The 26,839-nt window shown below is 45.3% G+C and overlaps 1 protein-coding gene across 2 annotated transcripts in view; it reads right to left on the bottom strand.

Moving 5' to 3' along the window:
• Window positions 1-13,441: 13,441 nt before the first annotated feature.
• LOC144509777 (substance-P receptor-like) overlaps window positions 13,442-26,839 on the bottom strand; it is a 54,599-nt gene continuing 41,201 nt past the window's right edge. For both annotated transcript variants that reach the window (XM_078238564.1, XM_078238565.1), the window contains 3 exons: window positions 22,648-22,798; window positions 21,018-21,214; window positions 13,442-13,779 (listed from right to left, as the gene is read on the bottom strand). In XM_078238564.1, coding sequence (XP_078094690.1) covers window positions 13,485-13,779; window positions 21,018-21,214; window positions 22,648-22,798 — 643 coding nt within the window. In that variant the 3' untranslated portion in view covers window positions 13,442-13,484. The remainder of the gene's footprint in view (window positions 13,780-21,017; window positions 21,215-22,647; window positions 22,799-26,839) is intronic.

The following is a 26,839-nucleotide window of genomic DNA, read 5'->3' as shown; positions in this document are numbered from 1 at the left end:
TCTGTTCCTTCCCTTTCACTAATTTTAAACAGCACTAGACAACTCACAAGGATTTCTACTGATTCAGAAAGAACCCTTAGCAATCCAGAGGAAACTAACCTGAAAGAAGCTGATGGACCCTTTCATGTAACGCTGTTGATGGGAGGCAGGTCTATCCTGCTGCTACTGGGTGACAGTGATCTCAAAGACGATTAAAGATGCTGAGCCCTTAGCTGGTCTCAGGAAGTCATTAGTGACCCACACAGATTCAGGCACAAAAGCATAAGCAATGAATGGGGTCAATTAGACTCTGTCGGAGTCTTCAGTGCAGCGCCCCATGTGCCGAACAGAGGTATTGCATGTCGCTGGATTTCCATTTGGTGGTCTTCCAGCTATTGGACCGCCTCAGCCCCCCGCACCCCCCCCCCCCCCCCCCATTCCCCGCCCCCCGCCGCCCACCTCTCCAATTCTGGGTAAACACAAAGCAGGGAAGTCGTTCTGAATTCCACCACTGTCCAAAGAGACAGAGGAGAGATTAGAGACCAGTAATACTGCAGGTAAATGAAAGCAAAATGCTGCAGCTGCTGGAAATCTGAAATAAAAACAGAAAACGTTGGGAAAACTTGCACCCAGCAAGTCTGACAGCATCTATGGAGAGAGAAACAAAGTTAACGTTTCAAGTCCCTATGACTCTCCTTCGGAGTTAAAGAGAGGGAGAAATGTAATTGTTTGTGGAGCAGGTGGAGAAAAGTAAATAGGCCAGGGATAGGTAAGAGGCAGGAGAGACTGGGCAAAGATGTTTTGGGCTCAAGACAAAGGAAGTGTTAATAGTAGTGTTGAAGAGTAAAGAATGTGCTGATAATGGCATTGAAGTAATGGTTAAATAGCAGAACAAAAGTCAGCGCTCTGTATATTAGCTTTGTATAACTCCGTTCCCCTTGCCGCAGATGCAACCAGTTCATTGAAACATAGAAAACAGGTGCAGGAGTAGGCCATTCGGCCCTTCGAGCCTGCACCACCATTCAATATGATCATGGCTGTTCATGCAGTTTCAGTATCCCCTCTCACTTTCTCTCCATACCCCTTGATCCCTTCAACCACAAGAGCCACGTCCAGCTCCCTCTTGAACATGTCAAACAAACCGGCCCCAACAGCCTTCTGTCGTAGATATTTCCACAGGTTCAAAACCTGTGAAGAAGTGAAGAACTCCTTCCTGATCTCAGTCCTGAATGGCTTCCCCTTATTCTTAGACTGTGACCCCTAATTCTGCACTTCCCTAACACCAGGATTTCTTCCCGCATCTCGCCTATCCAGTCCCATCAGAATTTTATATGTTTCTCTGAGTCCCCCTATCATTCTTTTAAATTCCAGTCAGTATAAACCCAGTCGGTCCAGTTTCTCTTCATATCTCAGCCTTGCCATTTCAGGAATCGGCCTGGTGCTCGACTATCTCAATAGCAAGAATGTCCTTCCTCAGAGTCGGAAAGCAAAACGGCGCAATAAACAAGGTGTGGCCTCACCAAATCCCAGTATAACTGCAGCGAGACATCCTTATTCCGATACTCAAATCCTCTTGCTAAGAAGGCCAGCATTCAATTAGCTTTCCTCACCACCTGCTGTAGCTGGATGCCAATTTCTACCATGACACCCAGGTCATGTTGCACTTCCCCTTTTCCTAAACTGCCACATTTCAGAAAATGTTTAATTCAACTTTATTTATTAGTGTCACAAGGAGGCTTACATTAACACTGAAGTGAAGTTACTGTGAAAATCCTCCAGTCGGCACCCTCTGGCGCCTGTTCGCGTACACTGAAGGAGAATTTAGCATAGCCAGTGCACCTGATCAGCACTTCTTTGAAATGTTGGAGGAAACTGGAGCACCTGGAGGAAGATCACAGGGAGATCGTGCAGGCAGTGAGCCAAGCCGGGTCCCTGGTGCTGTGAGACAGCAGTGTTAACCATTGTGCCACCAATAATAACCTTTCTTCCTGTTTTTGCCGATCAAAGTGGATAACCTCACATTTATCCAGATTATATTGCATTTGCCAAGAATTTGCGCACTCAGCCAGCCTGTCCAAGTCACCCTGCAGCCTCTTAGCATTGTCCTCACAACACACAATGGCACCCAGCTTAGTGTCGTCCGCAAATTTGGAGATATTGCATTCAAATCCGATGTCCAAATTGTTAATATACATTGTGAATAACTGGGATCGCAGCACTCAATCCTGTGGTACCCCACCAGTCACTGCCAGCTACTCTGAAAAGGACCCATTTATTCCCATTCTCTGCTTCCTGTCTGCCAACTAGTTCCCTATCCACGTCAATACATTTCCCCAATACCATGAGCTTTAATTTTCCTCACTAATCTCTTGCGTAGAATCTTGTCAAAAGCCTTTTGAAAGTCCAGATACACAACATCCACTGGTTCACCCTTGTCCACTCAACTGGTCGCATCCTCAAAATATTGCAGATTTGTCAAGCACGAATTCCCCTTATTGAGTCCATGCCGACTTCGACCAATCCTGTCACTGTTTTTCCAAATGCTCAGTTATTATATCCTCAATAATTGACTCCAGCATTTTCCCCAGCACCAGTGTCAGACTGACCAGTCTATAATTTCCCAGTTTCCCTCTCCTTCCTTTTTCAAAAAGTGGAGTTACATTAGCTACCCTCCAATCCACTGGAACTCCAGAGTCCATAGAATGCTGGAAAATGATCACCAATGCATCCACCATTTCTAGGTCCAATTCCTGGATTACGCCTGAATGCAGAGCAGCAGAGCCTGGGATTTAATCCCAGCAATTTCGCCAATATAATTTCCTGAATAATAAGACTTTTCTTCAGTTCCTCCTTCATGCTAAGCCCTCTGTCCTCTAGTATGTCTGGAAGGTTATCTGTGTTATCCTTAGTGAAGACAGATCCAAATGATTTCTCCAGCTGATCTGCCATCTCTTCGTTTTCCATTATGAATTCACCGGATTCTAATTGTAAGGGACTGCTGCATTTTTCCAGCAATTTCTGTTTCAGTACTGCGTGGACTTGATTTATTCTCCCTCAGACACAAGCACGAGGGGGGTCATACACAACTACCATAGTCATCCACATCCATTGACTCTGTCTACACTTCCTGCTACTTTGAAAAATCAGCCAGCATAGTCAAGGACCCCATGCACTCCAGACATACTCTCTTCCACCTTCTTCCATCGGGGAAATGATACAAAAGTCTGAGATCACGTACCAACAAACTCAAGAACAATTTCTTACTTGCTGCCATCAAACGTTTGAATGGACCTACCTGATATTAGGTTGATCTTTCTTTACACCCGAGCTATGACTATAACTTTATATTCTGCATCACCTTTCCTTCTCCACGATGTAGGTATGCTTTGTCTGTATAGCATGCAAGAAACAATACTTTTCACTGCATAAAAGTGACAATAATAATTTAAATCAAATCACATCCAGCAGGCAAAATGTTTTGTGACAATTCCGTTGCACAGCCTCCACATTCTAAATGTCCAATGCAGCGGGACTGTTTGGTTTTAGAAGACTACAGTGAAAGGGGCATTGGAGGAATGTAATGTGCTGATTAGACCAGTTTTTTTCTGGGTACATTGCTTTGGTACATCGTATAGAAATCTCACTTTTCATTCATGGGGGCTGTGCGCCCTCGTCTGGCAAAAGGCTGAAATAACCGTGCAGGTTCAATACTGCAATGTAAATACACAGCATGTCCAGCACCGAAATCAACCAGTGAATGCTGCTGATCCATGCTTCACACTGGCCTCCTCCTCCTCATTTAATTCTGCCGTCTTGTCCTTGTATTCGTCTCTCTCTAATGTGTTAATCTAATTTTCCTTTACATGCATCAATATTTGCCTCAATTACTCCTTGCGGAAAATAAGTCTCTCATGCAATGGATTGAGCAGTGGCAATCTTACACTGACGGCCCAGAATTTTGGACTCCATCCGCACCCTCAAGCGGAAACATCTCCTACGTATTGTCTTCCATAATCTTTTTGAAAAATATCCCTATCAGGTCACTTTTTCTTTTCTGCAGGACAGACCCGCAGAAAATACAATGAAACCATTCCAGAAAGCATTGTAGAAAGAATTTGCAATCAAGAGGGAGTTATCACACTCAATGCCAAAGGCAGTGTCTAAAAGACTCCAGTAATTTTACAACAAAGAGCCAGAATACTTATTACCTAGGTAGCACTTGTACTAATACTAAACTAAGCCTTCCTACCTTAAAAGGGCCGCCAGTTGCTAAGCAACATCCACATGCTTATGTCTGTTATTTATTCTTCACGCCCTGACCCTCTCGAAGCACAGTAGAGTCACAGTTAGAAACCTAAGATCTGGAATGCTCTCCTATTTGGAGCACAAGTAATTTTAAGGATTTATATTTGAATTGATAAACATTATAAATAAGGAATAGTTTTAAGTTGGTTTAGTTTCTTGTTTCTGCAGAAGGAAGGGTAAAATCTATAGTTAGATTAATGCTGGACAAAGGTAATTGTATGTGTGGATGTTGGTTTCAATTCCAACTGTGACTCTACTGTGCTTAAGAACATAAGAACATAAGAAATAGGAGCAGGAGTAGGCCATCTGGCCCTTCGAGCCTGCCCCGCCATTCAACAAGATCATGGCTGATCTGAAGTGGATCAGTTCCACTTACCCGCCTGCTCCCCATATCCCCTAATTCCCTTATCGATCAGAAAACTATCTACCCATGATTTAAACATATTCAACGAGGAAGCCTCCACCACTTCAATGGGCAGAGACTTCCAGAGATTCACTACCCTCTGAGAGAAGAAGTTCCCCCTCAACTCTGTTCTGAACCGGCCCCCCCTTATTTTGAGGCTGTGCCCTCTAGTTCTGGTTTCCCTCCTAAGTGGAAAGAATCTCTCCACCTCTACCCTATCCAGCCCCTTCATTATCTTATATGTCTCTATAAGATCACCCCTCATCCTTCTAAACTCCAACGAGTACAGACCCAATCTGTTTAATCTCTCCTCATAAGCTCCACCCCTCATCTCCGGTATCAACCTGGTGAACCTTCTCTGCACTCCCTCCAAGGCCAATATATCCTATCGCAAATAAGGGGACCAAAACTGCACACAGTACTCCAGTTGCGGCCTCACCAGTGCCTTGTACAGTTGCAGCAAGACCTCCCTGCTTTTATATTCTATCCCCCTCGCGATAAAGGCCAACATTCCATTCGCCTTCTTGATCACCTGCTGCACCTGCAGACTGAGTTTTTGCGATTCGTGCACAAGGACCCCCTGGTCCCTCTGCACAGTCGCACGATGTAATTTTTCTCCATTTAAATAATATTCCAATTTACTATTATTTCTTCCAAAGTGGATAACCTCACATTTGCTAACGTTATATTCCATCTGCCAGATTCTCGCCCACTCGCTCAGCCTATCCAAATCTCTCTGCAGACTTTCCGCGTCCTCCATGCAATTCGCTTTCCCACTCACCTTCGTGTCATCAACAAACTTGAATACCCTAGATTCAGTCCCCTCCTCCAGATCATCTATGTAAATGGTAAACAATTGAGGCCCCAGCACCGATCCCTGCGGCACGCCACTGGTCACCAACTGCCAACCAGAAAAGCACCCATTTATCCCAACTCTCTGCTTCCTGTTAGATAGCCATTCCCCAATCCGCGCCAACACCTTACCCCTAACTCCGTGTACCCCAATCTTCTGCAGCAACCTTTTGTGACCTTAGGGCGTGAAGAGTAAATAAAAGACATAAGCACGTGGGTGTTGCTTAGCAACTGGAGGCCCATTTAAGGTATGAAGGCTTCGATTAGTTGAATTTGATTACAGTTGGGGATGGGATGCTATTTCTCAACTTGCCAGGAGAGGTTGGACTGGACAAGGGAGTTACAGGCTTCCTAAGGAACAAGATACTGTTCAGATAACCAGGGGACTGGGACAGAATGAAAGCCTCAAGATGACTGGAGTTAAGAGAACAGAGACCAAGGTATTGTTTAGAAGAGTTCAAGGAAGAAGAATTCGAGGAAGAGTAAACAAAATGTTCTGATTAGAAGAGACAATTACAAAAACCAGATTTAAAGTTGAACAGCAGACTTCAGAGATCAATCACACAAAAGTTTTTAAAGTTTATTTATTAGTTACAAGTAAGGCTTACATTAACATTGCAATTAAGTTACTGTTAAGTTCCCCTAGCCGCCGCACTCCGGCACCTGTTCGGGTCAATGCACCTAACCAGCACGTCTTTCAAACTGTGGGAGGAAACCGGAGCACCCAGAAGAAACCCATGCAGATACAGGGAGAATGTGCAAACTCCACACAGACAGTGACCCAAGCTGGGAATCGAACCCGTGTCCCTGGTGCTGTGAGGCAGCAGTGCTAACCACTGTGTCCCCGTGCCACCCACACCAGAAATAGAAGTGGGAATAGGCTGCCAGGCCCTTCAAGCCAGCCCCGCCATTCAATGCGATCATGGCTGAACTATGTCAGCTGCAACTCCTTTTCTGTGCCATTTCCCCAGAGTCCTCTGCTCCTTGATCGATCAAATATTTATCCACCTTCACTTTAAATATTTCTAACGAGCCAGCCTCCACTATCCTTTGGGACAGAGAATTCCAGAGGTTCACTACCCTCTGAGAGAAGAAATTTCGACACAGCTCAGTTTTACATGATCGGCTCTTTATCTTGTAGCTATGTCCCCTTGTTCGACATTCTCCCACTGGTGAAAACATCCCACCATCTACCCTGTCAAGCTCCTTATTTTTGAATAAGGTCACCCCTCACTCTTCTAACTCCAAGGAGTACAGACCCAGACTATTTCTTTCTCTTGATAGGACGACCCTCTTATCCCAGGAATTAGCCTGATGAATCTCCTTTGGACTTCCTCCAATGTTACTATATCATTTTTTTGGAAAGTGGACCAAAACTGTATGCAGTATTCCAGGTGAGGCCTCACAAACACCCTGTAAAATTGCAAGAAAACCTCCCTATTTTTAAACTCCAATCCTCTTGCAACAAAGGCCAAAATGTCATTTGCCTTCTTAACTACTTGTTGGACCTGCTCTCTGGCTTTTTATGATTCATGCACAGCTCCCACTGTGCTTCATTCACCTGCAGTCTCACTCCATCATGATTTGCCTTTTGATTCATGACCTCACATTTCCCCACATTAAACTCCATTTGCCAGGTTTTCGCCCAGTCGCCCAATCTGTCTACATCCCATTGCAGTATCACAATATCCTCAGCCATGTTGGAAACCTCACATTCTGTTCCTTCCTCCAGGTCATTAATGTAAATAGTGAACACTTGTGGGACTCTACTTTTATACCAATCAAATGTTTGGTGCCATTTTACTAGAATCTGGGGATCCAGAGTTAAAGCAATTGTGAACAGTTTGTGCAGCAGTCAAGACAAGAAATCCCAAAGGACTTGGTGTACAACCTGGACTGGATCGCTGTTAAGGATGGAGTGGAAGCTATGTTTGAAAAAGTCACTTGGAAAAGACTTGGACTGGATTTCCTAATGCAGATAGCTAATATAAGCATTATTGTGAAGGAAGGTTTCAAAGTATGTTTTTTGGAGTGGAGTTTGGAAACTCTCATGATAATTATGGGGGATTCTGAAATGAAATCCATAGACATTCACTTGAGGTTCAGAGTGGAGAGTATATTTGACCACAGCCATCTTGTTTGCTTAAAGGGACTTTGTGTTAATTGAAGTTTAAGATATGCTTTGTAACCCCTGTTAATTATAAGATCTGTGTGTATTTATTAAGATAAGGGTGGGACAAGTAAATGAGTATGTATAACAATCCAATTTTTCATCTTTAACCAATGTTCTTTTTTTCTTTTTGTTAAAACATATTGATAGTCTTGTGACTCTGTTCCTCCAAGTTTTGAAAAAAAAATAAAAGTTACAAATCTTTTGAACTCTGGTTTCATTCTGGGATCTTCCCATCCAGTTATAACACCAACTGGGATTGTAAAGCTCTCTAAACCTCTCCATTGTTTTTTCCTCCTTTAAGACACTCCTTTAGCAACCTCTTCGACCAACTGATTCAGCCTAATATTTCCCCTGTCCCAAAGAAGTCATATTGGACTCAAAACATTAACTCTGCTTCTCTCTCCACCGATGCTACCTGTGCTATCGGCTTTTGTTGCAGATTTTCAGCATTCAGCACGATTTTGCTTTCACTTAATATTTTTTTCTGTTTTTGATTGCTAACCTTCTATGATCAGGGGTTGGTACACCGCACGTGCACAGACAGTGGAAAGCATGAAGTGTACTTGTCACCAAACTCCAGTCAGCAGGAACCCCTTTACAAAGCAAGTGATAAGGTCGGGGTGGGGGGGAAGGGGGGGGGGCGGATTTACAGCAGAATCTTGTATTTTACTCATCCAAAGATGTAGATGCAATGCAACAAATTTTGTAATTTATGGTACCATTTCAACTGAGAGAAGATTGAGAGATTTTCACTCTGGCTTATTCCAAAGCCCTTAAAGTGATTTTCCATGTGTGTTCATGTCATTCAGAATTTTGACATAAGAAATTCGGTCAAGATGACCAAAAATGTCAAAAATAAGTGCTTGCGGATTGGTTTTCTTCAAGGTCTATGAACAAACAAATATATGGACAAGGAATGTGTTTGGAAGCTGCTGAAAGGCTTTTATGTAATCTTGTGTTTTATTCTATGTTATTACAATAAAACATTGGAGAACAATCTTTTACCACAGGCACCAATATACAAAGCACATAAAACAGGTTCTTCATGGCAAAAATAGAACCTGCAACAGAGTCAAGTTCAGAGAAAGCAGATTCCATTTCACATTTCTGAAGTTTAAGCATTTTCCACCTTCTGAATTAAGGATGTATCCTTGATTTTTCTTTCCTTTGGGCATGTCAATGCTGTTTAAAAATGGCTATGCAGTTGCTAGGGAACAGAATGAAGAGGCTGAGAGTTGCTCGGAACTTAAATATGGCTTTCATAGCCATAGCAACACTTGGAACCCAGCATTCAGCCTGACCCAGCTAACCTAGCACATTATTGAGAATCATCGGAGTGCAAAATAAGTTCCATGATCTTTCCTTTCTGAGCCAACGGCATCATGATGATTGATACATGGTCAAAAAGTGTTCAATTTCAATCAGGCTTTGCTGCTGCTCTATTTTACCTGATATGTCATCAGCAATCTGTACTTTTTAAATAAATAAGGTCTCCATCTTTTTGAATGTTCACCCCCTCTCTTTGTTGTCTTCTGGGTTTACCAGACAATGAAACATTCATGGGAGGTAATGTCAAGCAAACGAGAAGTTTTATCTATTAAAGTGGACAGTGTATTCTTATCAACAAGGGAAAAGTATTCAATCCACACTGGCAGTGCCCTTGAGCCTTCCCATCACCTCAGTTATCTGCTCTCAGAATAAGGAAGTTGAGAATTCAACTGCAGACTCGGGGAATAAAGTCAGATCTTGGGCAACGTAGCTTAATATTGAGACTGAGTGGGCTTCAGAAATAGAAATCTCCCACTCAACGTGTTCCTAAATTGAGTGCCAGGCTTCTCTGGCCTAATTAAAATTGTCATTCGAACTTTAATTTAAAAAAAACTGGAATCGCATCAACCCCTTAGGTAAACGCTTGGTTGCAACTTTTCATGGAGCAAGGATTATTTTGCTTTAGTATTTCACCTGTTACTGTGGTAATGTCGTGGGCACTTTCCCTGTTTGTTGTGGAATGTGATTTTGGATGTATTTGTTCCCTGGCAACCTCAGAACTGAAAATACAACAAGATGATCAGTACAGACTGTACAAACAGATGGCTTCTACATGAATACTACATTCAGACACTCCTACATCTGCAGCTTGAGCTTGGCCCATTCACATCAAACGGTAAGGGCGCCCTAGCAAGTGACAGATTGGATCACAAGAGCACGGTTTTGTTGCTGCTGGGTGTTGCAAGGTTGATCAACGAGCTTCCACTTCTGGTGTCGGGTGCGTGGCAACAAAACATTTTAGAAGAAAGAGAAGTGTTGGCTCGGGGGCGGGTTTGGCGAATATCAACTTGGAAGGGATCAAAAGTCTACCCTCTTTAAAGAAAACAAGAAACGCCCGTGGGACAGTGGCAGAGCATAGGCCAGACAGCATTGTCAAAATGCCGTGCATAGAGAGGCGGCGATAAAGAGACATTTCATCACAGCACAGTTCCACATCACAGCTTGTCCATAGGGAGTTCAATCTTGAACAATCTTTAGAAGCAGGTAGAGTTTGATCTCCCGCCCCCAGGTAACACATCTCCTCATCGGAATAATCTGGGCAAAATAACCCAAATGGAGAAAGACATTGAGTGCTCTCTGTTCGACTTTCTTGCCTGTGTGTATGATGAGACTTGTTAAAAAGCCCAAAGTTGCACCTTCGGCAACACCACAGGAGGGCAGTACAGTGCTACATTTCTGGTTTAAGAATGCTCACTGTGAATTGGTCTCAGACTGGCTTATTAGCTCCGCTTACATTTCGTGATAAGCGGACACGTTTAATCAATAATTTCTGCAATTGACTGAATTAAAGCAACCCAGAATAATCAGTTTAGTTATCAGCTTCACTTTTAAGCTTTGAGGCGCAGGGCGCAGGATATCTGAAGAAAAACAAGGCAGCTGTAAATTAACGCAATGAATTATTCAATTTGAATCCAGTGAATTAGGTAGAAAAGTACTGATGATCAAACTTTTTACAAACTGCCACTATAAACTTTAAATCTCGCCCGATTTAGGATAATGGAGTCTTACAGCACAGGAAGAGGCCATTCGGCCCATTGTGCCTATGCTAGCCCTTTAAAAAGCCATTCAATTAGTCCCATTCCCCTTTTTCCTTTCCCCAAAATGCTGCAAAATTAAAATTCTACTGGGGACAAGTTTCAAATCTCAACAACGAGATGGGAGAGTTAAGAAAAATGTCAGTGCTGTCAAAACTGTGTCCAGAAAGAATATTTAAAATTCACGATATAGAGAGATTTACATTTTTCTTGACGTGCAACGTTGTCCACAAACAAAATACACATTTTCACAATCACGGCTTTGTACAAAGGTTTAAATGAATCACTTTTGCAATCATGAACAGTGCCAAATCATGACTGTCCCTGATCCTTCTACATACAAGAGATTCAGCTCCTTCATTGCTCCGGAGTCGAAGACCTGGATCACGCGACCTAACACAACTGTGAGATGGACAATAAATTCTGGCCCACATCTCAAGAGTGACGCTGGTTGTGAGAATTCACTCACTCCTCTTGCATGAGGTTGCTGAAAGGTATGGCCATGTGTCCCTTGGAAACTCGTGTCACCACTAGACAATGTTTAGAATTTTTGGGGCAACACGGTGGCACAGTGATTAGCACTGCCGTCTCACTGCGCCAGGGACCCAGGTTCAATTCCTACCTTGGATCTCCGTCTGTGCGGAGTTCTCCCTGTGTCTGCGTGGGTTTCCTCCGGGTGCTCTGGTTTCCTCCCACACTCCAAAGATGTGCAGGCTGGGGAGGTTGGTGGGGTAAATAATTGGGGTTAGGGTGGGGAGGGGGGGTTGATCCTAGGTGAGATGCTCTTTTGGAGAGTCAGTGCAGGCTCGATGGGCTAAATGGCCTCCTTCTGCACTGTAGGATTCTATGATTCGAGGACATGAGTTCTGTGCCATTGGAGAGATTCACAAACAGTACAACATCAGAGAATTCAGGAGACTTCGGCAATGTCACACAGTGAGGGATCCCAACCTTGATGCATTGTGCTGGCGTTCCAACCTGTAACCCCAACACATGTCACCAGATTTAATAGCGCTAATGTGGCACAACCACATCATCCTTAACGACTCCCCCTCGAATAGCTACTATTCTTGCACATATTGATCTGAATCCCATCCATCAGCCTAGACTGGCACCATGTGAAAATAACAGTTGCTCTCATGAATACATCACCACCCGCATCCCCACCCATCAGTGTGATAAATGTATCGGGAAAGTCTTTTGACTGCTATTCTGTAGTGCTGCGTAATGCATTACTACGGGGCATGAGGGCTTGTAGCCACATGAAATCATTCACAGCCAGCCAAACGGGTTCGAAAGAGTTAGCAATGCAAACAAGCAGGACATGTTTTGCACAGTAAAGTCAAGCTTTCAGAGCTACGAACCTTGCTGAGTTACAGGAATAGGATTCACTCTGTCCTCTTCATTGGATTCAGGTAACCTTCTGGAAAGTGGTCTCTCAGACATAATAGAAGTTCACTCATACCTGCTAGTTTGTGACATGGGTTTATCTGTGTGTGCAGGCAGGGTGTAATTTTGATGCACTCTGTAATAGAAGCATTGGCTATTGGTGTTTTTTGCCTTCAGTCGCCCAGCTCCTAATGTCTGGAACCCCCATCCTAAACCTACTACCTCTCTATCCCTGTCTCAAAAACCCTCCTTAAAAATCTATCTCTCTTGTAAAACTTTGGTGATCCCATCTATTTCTCCAAATCTGACGTTTCCCATATCACATGTTCTCCATATCTAATGTTTCCATATCTCATGTGCCCCATATCTCACGTGCTCCATATCTCAACTTCTCCCTGTCTCGCTTTCCCAAAATTTCACAATATCTCAGATTCTTCTTATCACAGATTCCTTGTAGCTCACATTTCCCCTATCTTACATTTCCCCTACCTCACATTTCCCATATCTTACATTTCCCATATCTCTCTCTCATCATATCTCACCTCCTCTGTGCCTCATCCAATCTTGCCTTGACCAGATGCCATGTGATCATTGAAACATCTCTGGATGTATTGAGGCAGCTTCTGCATTTCAATGTGGGGCACCTGAGTTACAATAAACTCTGAGTCGATTCCATAGTTATATCATACCAGATTCCCACATGGCGCTGAATGTGTCAGAATCCAATAACCTCATTGTCTTTTCCCTTTCAGTTGGTAAATGCAAGTACCTGCTGGGAAGATGACTGGTGGGTCCTGTAATGATGAGAAACAACCTTTTGGGTTTCTGTGCATCATTTGGAGTATCAATCTTAGAAGCAGGGAGTCATGAGATTGTGTTGTTTTGTGTTATATTCTGTACTGAGTGCTGAGTGAGCAAGGTGGAATTCTACATGTTGGCTGGTCAGGAGAGGAAGGGTACAAACCTATCGCTTGAGGGAATTGGTGGGCTATCAAGAATTTTACAAATATATCACTTTCCAGATGAGGGGATGGTGTAAGCAAGCATTTACCAAACAAGCGTTCTCAGCATCAAGAGCCCAGTAATTTGAAAGGGACATGGTCAAGGGGCATGCTGTGAGCTACAGGATTGAAGTGTTGGGGCCTAATTTAACGCTTCCATTTTGATTTGACGTCTCCAGTTGAGATGTATTGGAATAAGTTCATTAGGTGGTGACCTCCCAGTATCTGGACCCAGGCTGCTGTCTGATTAAAATAATTCACTCACTTTTGGATTGGGGTAATGGGTTAGAACTGACCATTTAATAAGGGTCTGGCCTGCAGTAGACACTAGAGGACTCCGACCCAGTCTTTGAGATGCTGCGTGAAGACCCATTGGAGGTCAGGTCCAGTGTCAAGTGTGTGGTCTTGACAGTATCTTCGGCTTCATCCTCATTCTGGTTGATGACTGTGGAAACGGTGGTCTCCATCCGGCTAACCTTATACATGCTGCCTTGGGTTTGGAAATACTTGGTAGATTTCATCTCCAACCCCTCGTAATCATTGTTTTTGACAAATGGACACCAGTGGAAAACACGACGAAACCCAGCCCGGAACCTGAAACACAGAAACCCGTCACAGAATCTCACCATTGTCTTTCAGAAGTTCTTCAAGAGTTTGGCTGCAATTTGTACTGGTCATACTTGAGGGCCCAGTTGCACCAACTCTGGCTCATCTGGTGGAGTTATCTTTTACAAGGCAAATGACACCAAGAAAACTAGAAATACTGGAGTAGACTTGTGGAATATTGTGTGTCATTCCCATCTCCACACTAAAGTTAAAGTTTATTTATTAGTCACAAGTAAGGCTTATATTAACACTGTAATGAAGTTACTGTGAAATTCCCCTAGTCGCCATACTCCGGCGCCTGTTCGGGTCAATACACCTAACCAGCACATCTTTCAGATTGTGGGAGGAAACCGGAGCACCCCGAGAAAACCCACGCAGATACGAGGAGAATGTGCAAAATCCATACAGAGAGTGACCCAAGCCGGGAATCAAACCCGAGTCCCTGGCACTGTGCTAACCACTAGCATTACCAGAAGGACACGGAAGCTTTGGTGAGAGCAAGGAAGGTTCACCAGGATATTACCTGTCTCGAGGGTATTGACTATGAGAAGCGGTCCAATAAACTAGGATTATTTTCACTGGAAAGACGGAGGCTGAGGGGAGACCTGATAGAGGTCTATAAAAATTATGAGAGGCATGGACAGGGTGGATAGTCAGGGGCTTTTTCCCAGGGTGCAAGTGTCAATTACAAGGGGGCACAGGTTCAAGGTGAGAGGGGGAAAGTTTGAGGGAGATGTGCGGGGGAAGTTTGTCACACAGAGAGTGGTGGGTGCCTGAAATGCGCTGACAGAGGAGGTGGTGGAAGCAGGCACATTAGCAACATTTAGGAGACATCTGGATGGGTGCATGAATAGGGAGGGAATAGAGGGATATGGTCCGAGTAAGGGCAGAAGTCTTTTTTAGTTTAGTTAGGTCATCATGATCAGCGGGGGATTGGAGGACCGAAGGGCCTGCTCCTGTGCTGTACTTTACTTTTTTCTTATTCTTTGACTCTCAACTGCCCTCCAAGGGCAGCTAGGGATGGGCAATAATGACTGGCCAGTTAGCGACACCCACGTCCCACGAATGAATAAAAAAAAGACGAAGTATACAAATCTTCAGAGGATGCAAGTGGACTCCTAAAAAAGCAATTGCTGAATTTTAGAAACAAAGTAAGTAGCATCAACCCTTCCCCACCACCTAAAGGGTGTCGGATATGGGCGTCAGGGAATTGGGCCTGTAGTGTAGACACCAGTGCAAATGATGTGCTCTCATACTGAACTCACCAGCAACAATTTGGGGAGTAAACAGTGAAAGCATCTCTGGCACTAGAAATACATAGTAAGAAGTTTAACAACACCAGGTTAAAGTCCAACAGGTTTATTTGGTAGCAAAAGCCACACAAGCTTTCGGAGCTGCAAGCCCCTTCTTCAGGTGAGTGGGAATTCTGTTCACAAACAGAGCATTTCAAGGCACAAACTCAATTTACATGAATAATGGTTGGAATGCGAATACTTACAACTAATCAAGTCTTTAAGAAACAAAACAACGTGAGTGGAGAGAGCATCAAGACAGGCTAAAAAGATGTGTAGTGTCTCCAGACAAGACAGCCAGTGCGGACACACGAGGACGGCCTCAACCGGGATATTGGGTTCATGTCACACTATTTGTAACCCCCACAGAGTTTCACTGGCTGTCTTGTCTGGAGACAATACACATCTTTTTAGCCTGTCTTGATGCTCTCTCCACTCACATTGTTTTGTTTCTTAAAGACTTGATTAGTTGTAAGTATTCGCATTCCAACCATTAGTCATGTAAATTGAGTTTGTGTCTTTATATGCTCTGTTTGTGAACAGAATTCCCACTCACCTGAAGAAGGGGCTTGCAGCTCCGAAAGCTTGTGTGGCTTTTGCTACCAAATAAACCTGTTGGACTTTAACCTGGTGTTGTTAAACTTCTTACTGTGTTTACCCCAGTCCAACGCCGGCATCTGCACATCATGACTAGAAATACATGCCCTGTGAAAGAAGCATTACCGGTCTGTGAATCGGTACAGTCAGAATTCAGACAGGGACTGGAATTGACAATAAGTCCCTACGTTGTGAAGGCTTACACATGAAGGACAGCTACTTTGGTGAGGCCCTAAGAAGGAACTAACACATGTCAAATTGTAATTCAATTGCATTCCGCAGAGGAAAGAGAGGGATTAGGAGAGCAATAGTGGTGGGGGATGCGTCGGTTAGAGGCACGGAGAGGCGATTCTGTGGGTGCGAACGGGACTCCAGGATGGTAGTCTGCCTACCTGGGGCTGGGGTACTGGATGTCTCCGAGCGGATAGGAGGCATATTAAAAGGCGAGGATAAAGAAACTGATGTCATTGTACACGTTGGTGCAAATGACGTACAGAGGAAGAGCAGGGGGATCCTACGAGAGCAATTCAGGGAGTTGGGAAAAAGGCTAAATGGTAGGGCCTCCAGAGTGGCAATCTCTGGGCTGCTCCCAATGCCTAGGGCCAGTGAGGCTAGGAATAGGGAGATAGTACAATTGAACGCTTGGCTAAAGGACTGGTCCAGGAGGGAGGGCTTCATATTCCTGTATCACTGGGAAGTTTTCAAGAGAGGAGGGCACCTGTACAAGGACGGGTCACAACTAAATTGGAAGGGCACGAATATCCTGGCTGGGAGTTTTGCTCGTGCAGTTCGGGTGGGTTTAAACTAATATGGCGCGGGGTGGGGATCAAAAAATTAGGTCTACAAGTGTAGAGGCTGGGGACGAGCTTGGGGCCAGGACAAGGCTGGCAAAGAAGAAGAGCAATCTGGGGGAGGAGGACCTCACTGGGCCTGGAGGTCTGGAGTGCATCTACTTCAATGCAAGGAGCGTAGCAAGTAAGACAGACGAACCTAGGGCCTTAATGCTTACGAGGAATTTGGATGTGGTTGCGGTGACAGAGACTTGGTTGAAAGAGGGACAGGACTGGCAGCTGAATATTCCGGGGTGCAAGTGTTTTAGGCGAGACAGAGGAGGGGCCAAAAGAGGTGGGGGAGTAGCAGTATTAGTTAGAGAGCATATTACAGCGGTGCAGAGGGAGGACAATTCAGAGGGGTCGTGTAACGAGTCACTGTGGGTGGAGCTCAGAAACAGGAAGGGCGCAGTCACTATGTTGAGGGTATACTACAGGCCCCCCAACAGCCCTAGGGAAGTGGAAGAACGGATATGTCAGGAGATAATGGATAGGTGCAGGAAAAATAGGGTTGTTGTAGTGGGAGACTTCAATTTCCCTGGTATAGACTGGAAATCGCGTAGGGCTATGAGTCTGAATGGGGAGGCATTTGTAAAATGCGTACAGGAAGGTTCTTTGGAACAATATGTAGATAGCCCGACTAGAGAGGGGGCTATACTAGACCTGGTACTGGGGAATGAGCCCGGTCAGGTCTTCAAAGTTTCGGTAGGGGAACATGTGGCAAATAGTGACCACAATTCTGTTAGCTTTAGGATAGTGATGGAAAAGGATGAGTGGTGTCCCAAGGGTAAGGTGTTGGATTGGGGGAAGGCTAACTTTAGTGGGATTAGGCAGAATTTGGCAGCTGTTGATTGGGAGAGGCTGTTTGAGGGTAAATCCACATCTGGCATGTGGGAGTCTTTTAAGGAACAGTTGTTAGGGCTGCAGGATAGGCATGTGCCTGTAAAAAAGAAGGATAGGAAGGGTAGGATTCGAGAACCGTGGATAACCAGGGAAATTGAGCGATTGGTCATAAAGAAAAGAGTGGCGTACGTTAGGTCCAGGCAGCTAAAAACGGAGGGAGCTCTGGAGGAATACAAAGAAAGTAGGAAAGAACTCAAACGAGGAATTAGAAGGGCCAAAAGGGGTCACGAAATGTCCTTGGCAGACAGGATTAAGGAGAATCCCAAGGCATTTTATTCATACGTTAGGAACAAAAGGGTTGTCAGGGAAAAAATCGGACCTCTCAGGGACAAAAGTGGGGAATTATGCTTAGAGCCCAAAGAAGTAGGGGAGATCCTAAATGAATACTTTGCGGCGGTATTCACAAAGGAGAGGGATGTGTTGATGGGAGTGTCTCGGAGGGGAGTGTTGACCCGTTCAAGAAAATCTCCATTACAAGGGAGGAAGTGTTAAGTTTTTTAGGGAATATAAAGACTGACAAATCCCCAGGGCCTGATGGAATCTATCCCATGCTGCTCAGGGAGATGAGAGATGAAATCGCTGGGCCTCTGACGCAAATCTTTGTCTCGTCACTGGACACAGGTGAGGTCCCAGAGGATTGGAGGATAGCTAATGTGGTCCCGTTATTTAAGAAGGGTAGGAAAGATAACCCGGGAAATTATAGGCCGGTGAGCTTGACGTCCGTGGTCGGGAAGTTGTTGGAGAGGATTCTTAGAGATAGGATGTATGCGCATTTAGAAAGGAATAAACTCATTAACGATAGTCAGCGTGGTTTTGTGAGAGGGAGGTCATGCTTCATTAACCTGCTGGAGTTTTTTGAAGAAGTGACTAGAATGGTTGACGAGGGAAGGGCCATGGATGTCGTCTATATGGACTTTAGTAAAGCGTTTGACAAAGTCCCTCATGGTAGGTTGGTGCAAAAGGTTGGATCTCATGGGATAAAGGGGGAGGTGACTAGATGGGTGGAGAACTAGCTTGGTCACAGAAGACAGAGGGTGGTAGTGGAAGGGTCTTTTTCCGGCTGGATGCCTGTGACTACTGGTGTTCCGCAGGGCTCTGTATTGGGACCTCTGCTGTTTGTGATTTATATAAGCGATCAGGAAGAAGGTGTAACTGGGGTGATCAGTAAGTTTGCGGACGACACGAAAATGGCTGGACTTGCAGACAGTGAGGAACATTGTCAGAGGCTACAGAAGGATATAGATAGGCTGGAAATTTGGGCAAAGAAATGGCAGATGGAGTTCAATCCAGATAAATGCGAAGTGATGCATTTTGGTAGAACTAACGTAGGGGGGGAGCTATACGATATATGGCAGATCCATAAAGGGTGTAGATACGCAGAGGGACCTGCATGTGCAAGTCCACAGATCCTTGAAGGTGACGGCACAGGTGGAGAAGGTAGTGAAGAAGACATGTGGCATGCTTGCCTTTATAGGATGGGGCATAGAGTATAAAAGTTGGGGTCTGATGTTGCGGTTGTATAGAACGTTGGTTCGGCCGCATTTGGAATACTGCGCCCAGTTCTGGTCGCCACACTACCAGAAGGACGTGGAGGCTTTAGAGAGAGTGCAGAGGAGGTTTACCAGGATGTTGCCTGGTATGGAAGGCCTTAGTTATGAAGAGAGATTGGGTAAACTGGGGTTGTTCTCACTGGAAAGACGGAGGATGAGGGGTGACCTAATAGAGGTGTATAAAATTATGAAAGGCATAGATAGGGTGAACGGTGGGAAGCTTTTTCCCAGGTCGGTGGTGACGTTCACGAGGGCTCATAGGTTCAAGGTGAGGGGGGGAGGTTTAACACGGATATCAGAAGGACGTATTTTACACAGAGGGTGGTGGGGGCCTGGAATGCGCTGCCGGGCAAGGTGGTGGAGGCGGACACACTGGGAACGTTTAAGACTTATCTAGATAGCCACATGAATGGAGTGGGAATGGAGGGATACAAAAGAATGGTCTAGTTTGGACCAGGGAGCGGCGTGGGCTTGGAGGGCCGAAGGGCCTGTTCCTGTGCTGTATTGTTCTTTGTATCTTTTTATCTTTAAGTGAAGTCCTCATGGATCATACAACAACATTGACATAATAGGAAGTCCCAACACAGGAAGGTTATCAACAAGGCAAGGAGATATGAGTGCAGATGACCAAAAGCATAGTCACACTTTAAGGAACAGCAGCACGGTGGCACAAGGTGGTCTCACAATGCCAGGGACCCGAATTCGATTCCCGCCTTGGCCACTGTCTGTGTGGAGTTTGCACATTCTCCCCGTGTCTGCTTGGGTTTCCTCCAGGTGCTCCAGTTTCCTCCCAAAAGACTTGCTGGTTAGGTGGATTGGCCATGCTAAATTCTCCCTCAGTATACCCGAACAGGTGCCAGAGTGTGGTGACTAGGGGATTTTCACAGTAACTTCATTGCCGTGATAATGTAAGCCGACTTGTGACACTAATAAATAAACTTAAAAAAAATAAAGGAGATATTTCAGCAGGGAATATCAGAGTTTAGGGTATTGATAGCTGACCACACAGTTACCACTGGTGCAATGATTAAAATCAGGAATCAGGAATACCCCTGGATAAGTGCAGATATCTCAGAGGGCGGCACGGTGGCACAGTGGTTAGCACTGCTGCCTCGCAGCACCAGGGATCCGGGTTCGATTCCCAGTTTGGGTCACTGTTTGGGTGGAGTTTGCACATTCTCCCCGTGTCTGCGTGGGTTTCCTCCGGGTGCTCTGGTTTCCTCCCACAGTCCAAAGATGTGCGGGTTAGATGCATTGGCCATGCTAAATTGCCCCTTAGTGTCAGGGGGGCCAGCTAGGGTAAATGCATGGGGTTTTGAGGAGAGGGCCTGGGTGGTCAGTGCAGATTCGATGGGCCAAATGGCTTTCTTCTGCACTGTAGGTTTCTATGACTGGAAGCATTTATAGATAATGGGGAGTTGAGGGTGGACAAAATCGCAGAGGGATCAGAAAACAAGAATGAGAATTTTAAAATCAAGTTGTAGCCCTAACTCAGTCAATGAGCAAAGGGATGATGGACATGGGCAGCAGATGTGTCTATGGGCCTCTGGTTTACTGAGGACAGATTGGCTAGGAGTGTATTCAAATAGTCAAGTTTAGATGTAATTAAGGCATAGATACCAGACCAAAGACGTGCAGGTTAGGTTGATTGGCCATACTAAATTGATCCTTTGTGTCAGAGAATTAGCAGGGTAAATATGTGGGTTATGGGAATAGGGCCTGGTGGGATTGTAGTCGTGCAGACTTGATGGGCCAAATGGTCCCCTTTTGCACTGTAGGGCTTCTATTCTATGATTTTATGTGGCTTTTAGCAGCAACTGATCTAAGGCAGGTATGGAGTCCGGTGATATTACAGAGGTGAAAATCGGCAATGCCTAAGATAGTGTGAATCTGTGGCTGGAAATTCATCTCATGGTTAAGGTTGTGAGCAGTCTGGTTCAGCCACTCATCCAGTTTGGCTGCCACTGACCTTGGGGAATTTTCCAATGTGCTGGTCATGACTTTGTTTGAAGAGGGTTTGGGAAAGGAGCTTCCTTTCCTCTGTCAGGACTTACCGGTCATTGAGGCAGCAGTAGATGATGGGGTTGTACATCGTAGAACTCATGGCAAGCCAGATGATGGCCAGGTACACTTGCTGGATGTACCTCTTCTGGTAGATCTCGGGATGGAAGAGATAGAGCAGGAAGTAGATGTGGTAGGGAAGCCAGCACACAGCAAATGTGGACACCACCACAATCATCATTTTCACCACCTATGGCCAGGGATAAAGGGTAGCCTTTCGATTAAACAATTCTTTACAATAGACATCCAATTCCCAATATAAGGTGGCACAGTGGTTAGCACTGCTGCCTCACAGCGCCAGGGGCCCGGGTTCAATTCCGGCCTCAGGTCACTGTCTGTGTGGAGTTTGCACATTCTCCCCGTGTCTGCGTGGGTTTCCTCCGGGTGCTCCAGTTTCCTCCCACAGTCCAAAGGTGTGTGGGTTCGGCTGATTGGCCATGCTAAATTGACCCGAGTGTCAGGGGATTAGCAGGGTAAATATATGGAGTTACAGGACTAGGTTATAGTCAGGGCAGACTCGATGGGCTGAATGGCCTCCTTCTGCACTGTAGGGATTCTCTGATGTAAAGTTAAAGTTTATTTGTAGTGTCACAAGTAGGCTTGCATTAACACTGCAATGAAGTTACTGGGAAAATCCCTTAGTGGCCACACTCCGGTGCCTGTTCGGGTACATTGAGGGAGAATTTAGCATGGTCAACGCACTTAATCAGCATTTATTTTGGACTGTGGGAGGAAACCGGAGTACCCGGAGGAAACCCACGCAGACACGGGGAGAACGTGCAGACTCCACCCAGACAGTGACCCAAGCCGGGAATCAAACCCGCGTCCCTGGCCCTGCGAGGGGGCAGTGCTAACCACTGTGCCTCCAATATAGCCAGATGTCAAGGTGCTAATGGGGTGGGGTGGGTGGTGGGGGCTGGGGGGTGTTGCTCTTCATCACTATCCACCAATATAACTCAATTAAGGAACTACAAAGATCTCTGAAGCAAAGTTTACCGTAATTTGACTAATATTTTGGAACTATTTCAATTGAAACATGTCATGAAGAAAGTTAGCTCTTGCTACCCTTGGGCTGCTCCTTCACCAGGAGCCGGGAGGTATGTGAATAACCCGGGTGTGCGGTGGGGGGTGGAGGAACAAATTCAATACTAACAATCAAAACAGAATTGAAACAAATGTTCTATAGCTATGGGGAAAGGCGACGTGAATGGGGCTAATCGAAAGCTTGTTAAGAGAGCTTGTATACGCATAGTGGGCGGAATGGCCCGTTCTGCACCATCTGCTTCAATGACACAATAAAAGACATGTTCCTCAAATGTTTTTATGTTACCGGCTGAGCAAGGGCCCACATTCCAAAGAGGTTCCACATTTCAAGGATCAGGAACCATGTGTTGGATTTTTTTTCTGATGGGGTTAAATTTCAGTAGTTAATCACAGTGATGTAGCTTACATTAAAGTATTGTGTAACTCTTGATTTCCCCTTCTTATTTTATACATTAAACAAGAGAATGTTTGCTCACACGGCATCATCACGCCCCCACCCCCAGCAACCACCTGCACTGTTCCCAACATCCCGAAGAATCAGATGGCGATAGTCATTCATTGGCCACTGGGCTCACTCACCTTCCTCTTGGCATTCATTTGCTCCCTGTACCTGTCTGAGGAATCTCCTGGAATCTCACTCGCCCACAATGTCGTTCCGACAACAGTGTAAGCATAGCCCATCACCGTCAGAGGCAGAAAATAGACGAGGGCAGTTACACAGACATGATACCTGTCAGAGAGATTCAGCAGCAGTCAGTGATGACAACCATTCAATATTTCTGATCCCTGATAGATTATCAGGATCTTTCGGTAGCTGAGTTACATCACAGATCAAAGACAGCCGCTTTTTGGCTTCAGAGGAGAAAACACCTCACAAACAAACATGATTCTGACACACCAACTTATACAAACCGCCAGAAAAACATTAATAAATGGGACTAAGAAAAAAATATCCTATTTTCTGTTTCATTTACCTGTCTTATTTAACCCGTTGACACAGCAAGCTCCCACAAATAGATAAGATAATGACCGGATAATCTGCTTATTGATTCTGCCAGACTTTGCTCTGAGTATTACTGTCATTTTCTAATTTTTATTTCAGATTTCTAGCATTGTTGTGTATAAACTAGATCATCCTCTCTTTATTATTGTTTTACTGAGGGATAAACATTGGCCAGGACGTCTTTGATAATGTCATTGCTCCTCTGGCCATAGGTTCATAAATGTTTGCTTGAGCAGACCGGTGGAGCCTCTCTTCAATGTCTCAACCAAAAGCTGGTATATCCAACAGTGCAGCACACCTTAAAAGAGGCCAACAGTGCAACACTCCCCCTGTACCGCACAGGGAATATCAGCTAGATTTCACTCGAAGGGCCCTATTTTACCATTTTGATTCTAAGTTCTGGGCGGACTTGAAACTGGGAGTGTTTCAGATCCGACATTTAGACCCGTTCTCAGGCACTCCCATACGCACTCTGCCTGAAAAAATATAAGCAATTCCGAATTGCACTCTAGAAGCCTGTGGGCGGGGCTTAATGTGCCCGAAATCCTGCAGCTCCGATCAGCGCCTCCAACTGCGCATGCGCAGAAAGAAAAAATGAGAGAATGCGGTTCCCTGCCACATCGCTCCCAGGCCGGATAATGCCTCCCCCTGGCCCCCACAGACACTGCCCCACCCCCACGACATTACTGACCCCCTTATCCCCCTACCCACATGCCACCCAGCCCCCTCCCCCTCTTTCCCCCACTGATCTCAGGCAGAGTGGCAGCGGACCCTCCCTTCCCCCTCATTGATCACAAGCAGAGTGGCAGCGGAACGCCCCCCCCTTCCCACCACCACCCCCCCCCCCCCCCCCCACCCCCCCCCACCACCACCACCAATCTCAAGCAGAGAGCCGTCAGATGCTCAGCACTTACCTCCTCACTAGCTGGAGTGCTTGAATCGGATTTTTGTGGAGCATGTCTGTTTTGCGCCAATTCTGGATGGGCAAACGTGGTGGTAAAGGGGGAAGTGCTGGTAAGATTGGGTGTGCAGTCCATTAAATCAATTTAAATGCATGCAAATGCATTTAAATGGCCGTCCCGCCCATTTCCGGACCTTGGTAAAGGGGGAACCGGCGCGGAGGCAGGCGCGGATCTTGCTACTCGCCTCACCCCTGGCTTTACCAAGTTTTCACACCCAGAAACGGGCGCAGCTTGATGGTAAAATCAGGCCCTAATTCCCGAGAGTGTGTGAGACTTGAACCCACAATGTTCTGGCTAAAGATGAGCATACTACAAACTGAGCAGTGCTGACAGTGCCATGCATAGGATGCACGTACAATCCCCATCTTCACCAAGTGTCTCCAACCTGAGTTGTTGGAAGGCACTCCAGAGGGAGGGAGATTAAACAAAACCATCAAAAACCACTGAAGGCAAAGTCCAGCAATCCGAACATCTACAAATCTGCGGCTGCCTATCATTATTCAGGGATGTTACTGGATGGGGTCTCATATCGAGGTGTCTCCTTGTAGCATGACCTGAATCAAGATGTGGAGATGCCGGCATTGGACTGGGGTAAACACATTAAGACGTCTCACAACACCAGGTTAAAGTCCAACAGGTTTATTTGGTAGCAAAAGCCACTAGCTTTCGGAGCGCTGCTCCTTCGTCAGGTAAGTGCTGACTGACTTACCTGACGAAGGAGCAGTGCTCCGAAAGCTAATGGCTTTTGCTACCAAATAAACCTGTTGGACTTTAACCTGGTGTTGTGAGACTTCTTACTGTATGATCTGAGACACAGGTTTGTTCAAAGCTTTTGACAGCAACCTTAACTCAGAGAGACCCTCACTGTATGTGGTTCTACTTATACACGCACTGTGTTCAAAAGCCATTGTGTGGTATTGTTTTAAACAAAAAATAAACTGGAATGCATGTTATCAGCTTCATTGTCAATAATGTTTTTCACCTTGTTCTAAGATTCAGATTCACCACAGAGTTATGTGTTCCAGATGTACGCTGGCCATAGTTTTGAGGTACGGATGCACAAACAAACCAGTTTTGCCGCATTCAAAACAGTAGTTTGAATTGAAAACTAGCTGTTCTTAGTCACTTTGCCTGAAGGTGATTGTCGAGCTGCAGAATGAAATCTCCCTTGTGTACCCTGTAGTGTCTGTGTGAGGGTGAGGTTCCTTCCAAGCAAAGGAACACCCTTCATTTCCCCCGCAGGCCCAGTCCCACATCAGAAGGCGCTCCTCGCAACCTAGAGAATTTTGTCCTCTCTTTAAAACTTACAGAAACAACTGCTGGTGGCAATGATGATATGATCATTTCACCATTTTATCCAGCCTGTTAATGCCCCTTTAATATCTCTTGTAGGACTTTGTTGCCATGGTGACATTGTCCCTTTAAATGGAAATAAAACATGAGGTGAGCAAGTCCCATGAGTTCAGTAATTCTATGGAAATAATGTATCTGTCTCCCTTGACTGGTTTTGCTTGTTGGATCTATGTGTGTGTTGAGCTCACAAAACTCTACATTAGAGATGCAAGCACTCAGTACTGTGCACCAATGGCATTTAGCGTCTTAAGTGTGCTATTGAATAGCAATTTGCATTGTGAATCAAGCGCGACATCTAACTTTGAGTGCATTTTCCTCTTGTCATTTAAACTCTCCAGCCTTCCACATTATCCCAGACCCTCCCTTTTTGCTCTTCTCCATCCCCCTCCCCCCACCACCCCCCCTCCCCCCACCAGCCCCCACCCCCTTTCCACCTTTTTCCCTGCATCTTAAAACCTGGTTATATAGCGCTGCTGCCTCACTGCGCCAGGGACCCGGGTTCGATTCCCGGCTTGGGTCACTGTCTGTGCAGAGTCTGCATGTTCTCCCTGTGTCTGCATGGGTATCCTCCGGGTGCTCCAGTTTCCTCCCCCAGTTCGAAACACGTGCTAGTTGGGTGCATTGGCCATGCTAAATTCTCCCTCAGTGTCCCCGAACAGGTGCCGGAGTGTGGCGACCAGGGGATTTTCATAGTAACTTCATTGCAGTGTTAGCGTAAGCCTACTTGCGACGAATAAATAAAACTTGAACTTTAAACTTTATAATCAGCCATGACGAGAAATCATTGGTCTGAATTTATTTTTCTCGTCACAGATGCTGCCTGACCCACTGGGTATTTCCAGCATTTCTGCTGCTTAAATAGCAGAACAGGCTCAAGGGACAAAATCATCCACTCCTGTTCATGTGTGTCTGAGTGTAGGTGCATGTGAGCACACGTACAACCTTTAAATATCACCCTTCCTATTTTATCTCCTATTTTGCTGTGAGGTACAGTTGCACCTTGGTTATGTGACTGGATTAGTAATATAAAGACCTGGAATAATGAGTCGAGACAGTAGTTCAAATCCCACCACTGCAACTGGAGAAATTAAATCCAGGCAATTAAACATATCTGGATAAAAATCTGGTATCAACTAAACCTGAAACCCCCAGATTGTCATGAAAACCCATTAATTCACTGATGTCCTTTAGTGAAAAAAAATTGATGCCCTTACTCGGTTTGGTTTATATGTGACTGCAGACCCGTAGCAAGGCGATTGACTCTAAAACTGTCCTCAGAAATGGCCTAGCAAATCACTCAGTTGTATTAAGGAAAGTGGCTGGCCATCACCTTCACAAGGGCAACTAGGTTTGGCAATAAATCCTGCTAATAAACAATAAACAAACAGCTGCTCACTAGCTCCCTATCTTGAATCACGAAACAAAATGAGATGTTATCAATTTTATTTCGTAC

The sequence above is a fragment of the Mustelus asterias genome, chromosome 22, assembly GCF_964213995.1.
Source record: "Mustelus asterias chromosome 22, sMusAst1.hap1.1, whole genome shotgun sequence".
Lineage (NCBI taxonomy): Eukaryota > Metazoa > Chordata > Chondrichthyes > Carcharhiniformes > Triakidae > Mustelus > Mustelus asterias.
The sequence above is the reverse complement of the archived record's forward strand: the minus strand, read 5'-3'. Positions and strand labels throughout refer to the sequence as shown.